General features: G+C 46.1%; 1 protein-coding gene across 8 annotated transcripts in view; it reads right to left on the bottom strand.

The window, feature by feature from the left end:
• The window catches only part of C2CD5 (C2 calcium dependent domain containing 5), an 83390-nt gene that overhangs the window by 35912 nt on the left and 35447 nt on the right, over positions 1-12031 (bottom strand). For 5 of the 8 annotated variants that reach the window (XM_040437600.1, XM_040437626.1, XM_040437635.1 and 2 more), the window contains 6 exons: positions 8100-8214; positions 7782-7967; positions 5425-5616; positions 5130-5316; positions 4826-4990; positions 169-309 (listed from right to left, as the gene is read on the bottom strand). In XM_040437600.1, the coding sequence (XP_040293534.1) occupies positions 169-309; positions 4826-4990; positions 5130-5316; positions 5425-5616; positions 7782-7967; positions 8100-8214 (986 nt within the window). The remainder of the gene's footprint in view (positions 1-168; positions 310-4825; positions 4991-5129; positions 5317-5424; positions 5617-7781; positions 7968-8099; positions 8215-12031) is intronic. The other 3 variants (XM_040437618.1, XM_040437643.1, XM_040437662.1) reach the window with 1 other exon arrangement.

The following is a 12031-nucleotide window of genomic DNA, read 5'->3' as shown; positions in this document are numbered from 1 at the left end:
TTCGCCAGCCTGTAGCCGGCATAGACTTCAGTATCTGTCACACAGCAGGGCAGAAATGCGCCTAATTTATTAAGAGGAATTTGCCTTAGCGCATCTTATGTTAGTGCAACGAGATCAAGACAGGCGTAAGTGTATGTCAGTCCGAACTGCGGTCATTTGGTTTCTTACCTCCAGGACAAAGGCATCCTTTTTACCATGAGAGAGATCAAGTTCCAGAACCTCATCAGAGCTTTCAGAATGAGAGCGGAGCAGCCTTGTTCTCTGCCGTGGCTCCGGGATAGGAGACCCAATAATCTCTTCCAGTAATTCCTACATTAATAATAACAGCCGTGTATACTAATCAGTAATTAAAGGGTTTATCCGACACTAACAAATGCTCCCCCATATGCGTGGCCCCTCACACTGATTCTACTTACCTGGCTCCCTGCGCCACTAAAAACATCCAGTGTCGGGGGAGAGGGGGGTCAGCCAATGGCAGGCGGATGTTTTCATCCACGCACGGGGAGAAGCAGCAGCGGAGGTGCGGGGGCCGGAAGCGGCGCAGGGAACCAGGTAAGTAGAAGCTTAAGTTTAAAAGGCCCCCTCCCCTTACCTGCTTCAGTTAATGAGATAGGACTCGGTTAGTTAGTTGGTTCAAAAAAACTGTATTGACATAATGACAACATAACATGAGTAACATAATATTCCACATAAATACCACTTGGGTAGGGAATCCAGTGCCGTTGTGGAGGCTATTGGAAAATCCAATTACCGGTAAGAGTAATCGTCTCTTTTCCCCGGCGCCTCCACAACGGCACTCCAGGAGGATTAATAGAGAAATGAACTCTAGGGTGGGACTACTGCAGATAAAACTTTTCTGCCATATGATAACTCATGACCTCTGAGTATATCTAACTTATAATGTTTAAAGAAAGTATTTGGATTTTTCCATGTAGCTGCTGTACATATTTGGTCTATTGAGGCCGAGGCGTTTTCCGCCCATGAGGCCGACACAGCTCTGGTAGAGTGTGCTCTTATCCCCTCAGGAGGGGTCAAGTTCTTCTGTAGATAGCCAAATTCGATGGTGTTCCGGATCCATCTGGATATAGTGCTTTTACTTGCCGCTGAACCTTTGCACTGCCCTTGATATTGAAGGAGGAGGTGGTCCGATTTTCTGAATGTCGCAGAGATTTCCAGGTATGTTAGTAGACATCTCCTGACATCCAGGTTATGGAATTTCTTCTCCAGGTCCGAAGTTGGATTCTCACAAAAGGATGGAAGTGACACCTCCTGTTGGCGGTGGAACCTTGAGGCCACTTTAGGTAGAAACATTGGGGTGTGTCTAAGAATAATCCGGTCATCTAAAATTGTAAGATAAGGTGCTTTACAGGAGAATGCCTGGATCTCACCTACTCTCTTGGCTGATGTTATAGCCAGCAGAAAGGCAGTCTTTAAGGACAGAAGTTTAAGTGAGATCTCTTCCAAAGGCTCAAAGGGTGCCCCCATTAGGACTTCTAGCACCAGGTTCAAATCCCATGGGGGAATGGTTAAATGAATGAATGGGCATTTCCTGAATGCTCCTTTTATGAACCTCTTTATTAGTGGAAGGTCTGCCAATCTTACATCAAGGAAGCTACTTAATGCTGAAACTTGTACTTTTATGGTGTTGGGTCTGAGGCCCTTATCCAGGCCTGCTTGTAAAAAGTCCAGTATGAGTGGGATATTAGTCTCCTGACTGTAGTATATTCTGTCTCCCGCAAACCTTAGGAAGGCTTCCCAAGTTCTTTTATAGATCCGGGAGGTAGAGGCCTTTTTACTGCATAGTAAGGTAGATATTACGGAATCTGATAGACCTCTTTGCTGTAAGTGGACCCGTTCACTCTCCATGCCGTTAAGTGAAGGTTTGCTACCTCTGGATGAAGTACCGGCCCTTGCCGTAGTAGCCCCGGATATGATGGGAGAGACCAGTATTGACCTGCCGACAGATTGTGGAGGAGGGGAAACCAGGACCTTTTGGGCCAAAAGGGAGCGATTAATATTAGTTGTGCTTCCTCTTCTATTATTTTCATTAGTACTCTTGAAATTATGTTGTACGGGGGAAATGCGTACAGGAGATCTTTTGGCCATGGGCAAGACAGGGCGTCCACCATCAGTGGGTGATCTTTGTTGGAGAGGGAACCGAATAACTCGAGTTGTCTGTTTCTCTGGTTTGCGAAGAGATCTACTTTTGGTAGCCCCCATTTGAGTGTTATTTGCTTGAACATGTTGGGATCTAGAGACCACTCTCCCCCTTTTAGAACTTCTCTGCTGAGATAGTCTGCTATTTCGTTTTCCTCTCCTTTCAGATGGACTGCTATCAGGGATTTTATATTCTTCTCTGCCCAGTTGAAAATTTCTCCTGTCAATTTTTGTAGCTTCTTGCTTCTGGTACCCCCTTGTCGGTTCAGGTAGGCTACGGTAGTAGCATTGTCGGACAGTATTTTTACATGAAGATGTGTTAGCGCCTCCCATACTGCCGGCAGCTCTCTTACGTTTGAAGAGGCTGCTTACATCTCTGGACTCCAGGAGCCCTGGATTAGATGACTCCCTGTATAGGCACCCCAGCCCCGGCTGCTGTCGTCGGTAGTTATAATGATCTGGTTTAATGGTCTCCAAAAGACTCCTTTTTGGAGGTTCCTTTTTATTTTCCACCATAGGAGAGATATTTTCACCTTTAGTGGAATTTCTACCCTCCTGTTTAGAGAGCTTTGTTCTCCGTCCCAGGATTCTAGGAGGAACTTTTGCAAGATTCTCGTGTGATGTTGCGCCCATCGCACTACGGGAATAGTGGATGTTAGATGACCTAACAGACTCATGATGTCTCTTATGGTTACTTTCTTTGCTTCGCAAATATTGGAGACTTTTTGACCTATGTTTATCTGTTTTTCTGTAGGTAGGAAGGACATGAGATTGTGGGAATCTAACAGTATCCCTAGAAATTTTTTCAGTTGACTGGGAACTAAGTCGGATTTTTGAAAATTTATTAGCCAGTCTAGCTCGGTCAGTTTCTCCTGCACCAGTTGTAAATGATCCTGGAGAACCTGAAGAGATGAGCCCGCTACTAGGAGGTCGTCTAGGTATGGGACTACTAGGATACCCTGAAGGTGTAGGAACCCTGTCACTTCGGCCATGATTTTTGAGAAAATTCTTGGGGCGGATGATATCCCAAAGGGCAGGGCCTGAAACTGAAAGTGAAACTCCCGACCCCCTAGAAGGAGGGCTATCCTGAGATATTTTTGGTAGGCTCTGTGTATGGGAACATGGTAGTATGCGTCCGCAAGGTCTATAGTTACCATGTAACAATTTTTGGGTAGGAGATTTACTGTAGATCTGATCGACTCCTTTCTGAATTTTTTGTAGGTCATATATTTGTTCAGTTTTTTTAAATTGATTATTAACCTGAAGGATTTGTTGGGTTTTTGAATAAGGAATATGGGGGAATAGAACCCCTGCCTCTCCTGACCTTCTGGGACTGGTACAATGACTTCTTTTTCTAAGAGAGATGATATCTCCGACTCTAAGGCTTGTTAGCTTTCTGTTTTTTTTACTGGCTTGTTGATAAAGAAATGCTCTGGGAAGGGGGTATTGAATTCTAGCTTGTACCCTATGGATATGGTGCTTATAATCCAAGGGGCGGACGAGATCTTCCCCCAAGCTGTGGTAAACTTTCTTAACCTGCCCCCTACTTGATGCCTGGAATCATTGACTGGGCTTAGAGGTGGACTCAGGGTTAAAGAGAAACCCCCGCCCTCTCCCTCTGGAGGATTGCCATCTATTAGTGTTTTCTCTCCTCTTTTGGTCTGTTTTATTCCTCCTTTGGCTACGAAAGGACCGACGTTGTTGGTAGAATTTTGTTTCTGATGGAAACCCTTTCTTTTTGTCAGACGCTTTTTCTAAAATGTCCTCAAGAACCGAACCAAAAAGCTTATCCCCTTCACACGGAATGGCGCATAGCCTACTTTTTGAGCCAGCGTCTCCCGTCCAAGATCTAAGCCACACAGCTCTTCTTGTGGAATTAGAGGGCCGCGGATCTAGCTGATAGTTTCACCAGATCAGCTGACGCGTCTGACAAAAAATTACATGCCTGCTTAAGGGTAGGTATTGAGGCTAGGATTTCTTCCCTAGAAGTCCCCACAGCCAGGTGTTCTTCCAATTGGTCTAGCCATATTGACAGGGATCTTGATGTGCAGGTGGCTGCTATACTGGGCCTGAGCATGGCTGTGTTTGTCTCCCAGGTTCGTTTTAATAGCCCCTCACACTTTTTATCCATGGGGTCTTTAAGCAGGCCCATGTCCTCAAAGGGGAGACACGTTTTCTTGGATATTCTGGCGACCGGCGCATCAATTCTAGGTGTTTTATCCCATAAAACTGAATCCTCTTCCAGGAATGGGTATTTTCTCTTAAAGGAGACCGGTATTAAATTCTTTTTCTCGTTTCCTGTCCTGGGGAGGCGGGGACATCCTCCTGGAGTGCCGTTGTGGAGGCGCCGGGGAAAAACCCCTTTAATGATAATAACCTGGTCACTAATACATAATAACTAAGAAAAGTCTTGGGACATCTACACATTTCAACTACAGGAGCTTGTAAAAGAAACCGCTCCAAATCAGTGACTATTAATATGGAGTTGGTCCCCGGTTTTCAAAAGAACTAACGCACTCAGATAGAAATGTCAGATTGCTGAAAGCTCTGCATGCAGTTATGTAAATGATACAGGTGTGGTCTCATTAGACACTGGGTCTTCCCAGCGATATGCCCCCATTGTCCATGATGAGACAACCCCTTTAAATCGACATCACTAGCCACTCACCGGGGGGTTGACTTCATAAAGTTCCTTGTTTTTGGCAATGGTTTCATTGATCTTCTTCTGCATGTGGGAAAGATGTTGCTCATATGGTCCTTCGTTGGGAGTCTTACCGGAAATCTGGATCCCCCCAGGGGTTGGTAATGAGGCCAGATACACCCCTGTGGCAGACTAAGAAAGACCTCAATTACAGATGAAGTGGGAGTGAACACAGCGGTACCCTAGGGATAGTGGGGGCCTCACTCTCTCCCCACATCCGGTTAGGGCAGCAGAGAGTTCAGTGGCATCTTCTGCTGGTGGTGACACTTACCGCCAGTCCCAGCAGCATGTTCTCCCCGACTGTGATCTGAATCCTCAGGCCGAACAGGGCGTTCATCCCCTTCAGCTTCAGCTTGTTCATCAGCTGGGTGTGCAGCTCGTACTCCATGAAGGGCAGCAGGTTACTGATGGTAGTGGCGTTTGCCTCTGCCTGCGCCTTCTTCTTTAGACGACACAACCTGATGCGGCAAAGAATAAGATGAGCTTCCTCACATGTAGAGGAGGAGTTGAGACTGGTTAATGTGGAAGACAAGGAGACATGACCCAGGACATGCAGACATCAGTACCTCGCCTGAATTAGACAGCCTTTTCCCACTACTGGAGTATCAGCCGGCAAATCTATGGTAGTGAACAGGACATCGGGAACCTTCTGCTTGCGGCAGCTGTAACAGAAGGTGAGGTGAGCAGGAAATGGCATGTTCAGCTCGTCATAGGGGATGTGACAGAAACTGCATGGTGGCAGCGGCGACTCTTCTGTCCTGTGGACAAAAGAAGAGTTTTTTTCTTACAAAAATGGTCCCTGCATCATGAATTATACTCGTCATACAGTCCAGTCACATCCAGAGCTGCAGTCACCATTTTGCCGTTACATCATGTCATACAGTCCAGTCACATCCAGAGCTGCAGTCACCATTCTGCAGTTACATCATGTCATACAGTCCAGTCACATCCAGAGCTGCAGTCACATCATGTCATACAGTCCAGTCACATCCAGGGCTGCAGTCACCATTCTGCAGTTACATCATGTCATACAGTCCAGTTACATCCAGAGCTGCAGTCACATCATGTCATACAGTCCAGTCACATCCAGGGCTGCAGTCACCATTCTGCAGTTACATCATGTCATACAGTCCAGTTACATCCAGAGCTGCAGTCACCATTCTGCAGTTACATCATGTCATACAGTCCAGTTACATCCAGAGCTGCAGTCACCATTCTGCAGTTACATCATGTCATACAGTCCAGTTACATCCAGAGCTGCAGTCACCATTCTGCAGTTACATCATGTCATACAGTCCAGTTACATCCAGAGCTGCAGTCACCATTCTGCAGTTACATCATGTCATACAGTCCAGTTACATCCAGAGCTGCAGTCACCATTCTGCAGTTACATCATGTCATACAGTCCAGTCACATCCAGAGCTGCAGTCACCATTGTGCAGTTACATCATGTCATACAGTCCAGTCACATCCAGAGCTGCAGTCACCATTGTGCAGTTACATCATGTCATACAGTCCAGTCACAGCCAGAGCTGTAGTCATCATTCTGCCGTTACATCATGTCATACAGTACAGTCACATCCAGAGCTGCAGTCACCATTGTGCAGTTACATCATGTCATACAGTCCAGTCACATCCAGAGCTGCAGTCACCATTCTGCAGTTACATCATGTCATACAGTCCAGTTACATCCAGAGCTGCAGTCACCATTGTGCAGTTACATCATGTCATACAGTCCAGTCACATCCAGAGCTGCAGTCACCATTGTGCAGTTACATCATGTCATACAGTCCAGTCACATCCAGAGCTGCAGTCACCATTCTGCAGTTACATCATGTCATACAGTCCAGTCACAGCCAGAGCTGCAGTCATCATTCTGCCGTTACATCATGTCATACAGTACAGTCACATCCAGAGCTGCAGTCACAGTTCTGCTGTTACGCCTAGTTACATGATGAGTATACTCCAGTCACATACTGAGCTGCATTAAATGTTCTGCTGTTACATCATGTCATACTTCAGTCACATCCAGAGCTGTGCTCATAATTCTGCTGTTACTTCATGTATTACGTTTCAAACAATGCAGAGCTGCAGCCATCAATCTGCAGTAAAACCATATCTTATACTTTAGTCACATACTGAGCTGCATTCTGAAATCTCTGTTACACCACATACAGAGCAGCATTCTCGATGTCTTCCATGTAAGGCAGCGGAATTGTAACTGCAGCTCTGGATATGACTGGGGCTAGAAAGTTACAGCAGGAGCTGGACTAGTGTTAGGATTACAGTATGTAGTGGGCAGAGCTTCACATATAGTCCATGAAGCTGCAAGGTCCTGTGCCCCCGAGCAGGGAGCCATTAGATAACAGACTCCCGGGAATGAGACCCCATTACTCCCCCAATAGGCGGCCACACGGACACAAAAAGCAAAGCATGAAACAAATGGCGCTGAACGACCCGTTTCATCAGTGGAATCTTAGCACACATCCTGTGGGTTAGTTCTTTTTGTGCTATTTGGTTTGGCTGAGGTATTTGAAGGGGCAGTCCTGCCATAATAACAGGAACCAACTACAAAAAAAATGGCACATCAGTTCCCATGTAAGGTGCCCAGAGGTAGAGTGGTCAGGCCCCCTCAACAGCCTGAGGACTCTTATAAAGGACTCGAGTTGGCTTTTTGATGGACAGGATTGGGGGTGAAAATCAAACATGGCCGCCTTTACTACAAATCCCTCCCTCCACTCAACAGTAGTGGCCTAGGCTCCACATGGGGCCAAGGGGTGGGTGAAGTGATGTGTTTGGCTCTGGCTGGGAAGCTGCCCCTTTAAAAGTACCCTATGATCTAGCTGTAAAGAGGCATTACCTCTGGTGATGTTAGTTATTGGGGTGTTCATCCTGCACTTGCCCCTATAATGACATGACCTACCCTAGACGAGCGCCACTATCCTTGCTCTGAAGGATAAAATCAAACTCTCCCTTGTCTGACCCTACAAAGAAGCCGGGCTGCGACGACAACCTTTGTTCCAAACAGCATTCGCTGGCAGCTTCCTGCAAGAATCGGGGGTTGAGTACAGCGGCTGTGCCCGAGGCGGATAGGATGCAGACTTCTTCACTGCAGGGAGAAGACACAGCTGGTAAATGACCTGGAACCGCTCCCATCTCCCAACCAGTGGTAGACACAGCCCCACCCGTAGGGCAGTCATTAGCCCTCTCTTGACCAAGCCCATGTACCTGCATCACTCACCAAATGCTAGTGGACTCACTGTAGCCTACAACAGCATGGCAGCCCAGCGCTTTGGCGTGAGATTTTATCTCCTGCCGGATCTCGGCCCACCAGGCATCTCTCGTTTCTGGGTCATCTGGAGGAACAGAAAAGAAAAGCTGAATTGGATCTAAGGTGTCATCGTTACCCACAGCATGGCGATGTGTGCTACCAAGGCCGGTTCATATGCAATACATGGACGCCTTGTTAATTTCTGCACAGATGGCAGAACTGATGTCAGCTGACGAGGGTCTGGAGGAATGCAGAAGTGGAAATACCCGATTACCAGGATGATAATAAAAGTAATAATAATAATAATAATAATAATAAAAAATAAAATAAAAATAAAAAAGCTGCAGCACCCCTTGGTGGTCACAAAAGAGAATGCTCAACTTACAATAAGCCAGAGCTAATTACATGACCCAACATCCACTATATATCCTTTGCATCATTAAATCAAACAGAAAACTATAAAGAGGATGTGAGAGCAGAGATTACTGAAGAAGTCAGATCTGCGCTAAGATTCCCCCACAAGGGTGCAGAAATGCCGCACTGTAAATCATCAGTATGGCCTTCATCAGGACTTCCCCTTCTACTGTGTAAGCATCTACAAGAAACCCCGCAAGAATACAGCCATCACAATGTGTCTCAGCCATGCAACCATGGGCACATTCCTCTGATCAGAGATTCACATTCACAAGGGGGAGAGTGAACGCATTCTCTGTACTGCGCTGCAGAATACATTGCTGATACAGGAATACATGCTGATATTTTAGTAACCAGTGTGAGACAGCTGAGGAGAGCGATCACTTTTCTGCAGAGCTGTATTCTTCTACAAGATATGCGTCTGCTACTTTGCAAAACCATTGTCTGCCACTAGATGACAGTGTTATCTGCCCTGCAAAGCTGTATTCCTCCACTAGATGTCAGTGTTTTCTGCCATGCAAAGCTATATTCCTCCACTAGATGAGTTATCTGCCCTGCAAAGCTGTATTCCTCCACTAGATGTCAGTGTTTTCTGCCATGCAAAGCTATATTCCTCCACTAGATGACAGTGTTATCTGCCCTGCAAAGCTGCATTCCTCCACTAGATGACAGTGTTTTCTGCCCTGCAAAGCTATATTCCTCCACTAGATGAGTGTTATCTGCCCTGCAAAGCTGTATTCCTCGACTAGATGTCAGTGTTTCTTGTCCTGCACAGTCATTGTGTTCTCTAGATGTCTTTCATGCCCTGCAGAGCCATGATCTTCCATAGATGTCAGTAATTCCTCCCTTCAGAGCTGTATTTCTCCACTAGAGGTCACTATTCCAGTCCTCACGACCCCCAGCAGGTCAGGTTTTCAGGATATTCTTAGTATTGTGCAGGTAATCATGTTATTGCCAATACATTAGAAGTTACTACATGTATTCAACCTGTGGGATATTCTCAAATCATGATCGGTAGGTGGGCCCTCAGGACAAGTTGATTAACATGACTAGATGTCAGTTTCATGCATTGCGACACTGTATTTGTACACTAGATGTCAGCGTTTCCTGCTCTGCAGTGCTGTAATTTTCTAGATCAGTATCTTGCCTTGCAGAGCTGTATTCTTCCACCAGATGCAACTGTTTCCAGCCCTGCAGAGCTGTATTCTTCCACCAGATGCCACTGTTTCCAGCCCAGCAGAGCTGTATTCTTCCACCAGATGGCAGTTTCCAGCCCTGCAGAGCTGTATTCTTCCACCAGATGGTACTGTTTGCAGCCCTGCAGAACCACATTCCCGAAGTCGCTAAATATTACAAAATAATACTGTTTGCCACACAGCATGCACAGCAGATAGGGGTAGAAATTGCCGCCATCTTAGTTTAGCTAAGGTTCTGTTCACGTTGGCTTCAGTTATTTACATTGTTCTAACACGGCAGGCACCAACAGAACCTGATGAATCCCACTGACTATCAGAGTCTGTTGTGGTGTCCTTCAGTTTGCATAAAAAACAAAAAACTGCTATAGGTAACTCCTTTGTATTTATTAACAAGGAAACAATGCAATTGTTTTCTATCTCAGCCCTGAACGGATCAGCAGCTTCGGAGGGGGAGCGGGTCACTACGAACAAGCTGTAACAATATTGCAGGCGAGAGGGTTCATTTACTTACCTGGCACATAATTAGAGTGGTCTCATACCAACAAATGCAGGACTGGTTATGTGTATCATATGGGCACAAGCAGCTAGATGTAAACAACGTGACACCAGCCACACAATCCACAAGGAGGCACCATTGTAGCATTTACCACTAAGGATATACAGAAACACTAGAAACTGAGGGCCGAGGGAGGGTGGAAGCAGGAGAGGGGGTGTTCAGCAAACTACATGGGGGTCCCTCTCCTCTGGGGCAGCAGCAGAAGCTTTAGTGAGCTTGGGTTTGGCAAGGCAGAACCAGCAGACAGTAGCCAAAGATGGGGGATTGGAGCATGCTCGGAGCTGGTGACATCACAGACAGAAACTATGGCAGCTCAGTGAAATGTCAACACGAACAAACAGCCCTGCCTTCCCCCCTTATCATCAGAGCCCCGAAATCCTCCTCTGTATAGAGTGTAGAAGAACTTTCACATGGGCTGTGTTTCTACACCTCCTCATTGCTTACTGTTTCCCGTTTTTCTGTTTAATTTGGGGGTGAAATTGAGTTATTACAATACATGTGCCTAATTATTTTGCAACCAGGCAATTCGACAAGATGTACCCAAAGGGTTAACCGAAGGGAGTACAGCTACCATGATAACTCCTTCAGCAATGGAAGTCACAAAAACCCATTAATATCACCTATAAATGGTGGAAGCAATCGTCCTCAGCACACATGACTGTATGCAACTTAGTTGTCCTCCAGAAGGAAGAGAGCCGTCTGTGCAGGTGGTACTAAAGAGAGGTTTCTTCAATCTGGAGGAGAGCACATTTCCATACCTTATACTTTACTCACATCCACAGCTGTTGGTTTCCTGTTAGCAGCAACACTTCGCCCCCTGCTGGATCAGTGTCTGTACTGAGCATGCTCTGCTGTGGTGTCAGATGGGAGATCTAGTGACCCTACAACGTAATATAGGTGTGGTGGAGGGTAGCTTTATGACTGAGCATATATGTGTTTTTAATGGGGGGGTGAGGAGAAACGATTATTAGCTGATCCGGCTGTAAATTGCTGGTTCGGCCAACAATAGTCTAATGTGTATGGTGGCCCTTCAGACAAGGTTTAGCATCTGGACTTTTTTTTACTATTTTGTGTGGCTCAGTACGACTCCTCATACACTGTGTGGACTGTTATTAGGTAAGCGAGTATTTTGACTACATCATGTATATGATGTAATGTGTAATGAGGGAGAGTGTGGCCCAAGGAGATCAAGACCCTATATCCAGGTCTGCATAATTATTAGGCAGCTTGTTTTTCCTCTGGCAAAATGGGCCAAAAAAGAGGGATGTCTTTCAGAGGGATGCAGCACTCTTGAAACTGCTAGAGATATTGTGGCGTGATCAAGAACCATCAAATGGTTTGTTGTAAATAGTCAACAGGGTCACAAGAAACATGTTGAGGGTAAAAAGATGCAAATTAACTGCCAAAGATTTGAGAAGAATCAAACGTGAAGAGGCCAGGAACTGATTATCCTCCAGTGCTGTCATATTCCAGAACTGCAACCTCCCTGGAGTGCCCAGAAGAACAAGGTGTTCAGTGCCCCAGAGACATGGACAAGGTAAGGAAGCCGGAAACCTGACCACCACTGAACAAGACACCGGGCCAAGAAATGTCTGAAGACAGATTCTTCAAAGGTTTTATGACTGATGAGAGTGAATCTTGATGAACCAGATGGATCAGCCCGTGGCTAGATCAGTAATAGGCACACAGCTCCACTTCAAATCCAGCAAGGTGGAGGTGGGGTACTGCTATGGGCT

Source organism: Bufo bufo, chromosome 1 (assembly GCF_905171765.1).
Source record: "Bufo bufo chromosome 1, aBufBuf1.1, whole genome shotgun sequence".
Classification (NCBI taxonomy): Eukaryota; Metazoa; Chordata; class Amphibia; order Anura; family Bufonidae; genus Bufo; species Bufo bufo.
This window is presented reverse-complemented; position numbering and strand designations above follow the sequence as displayed.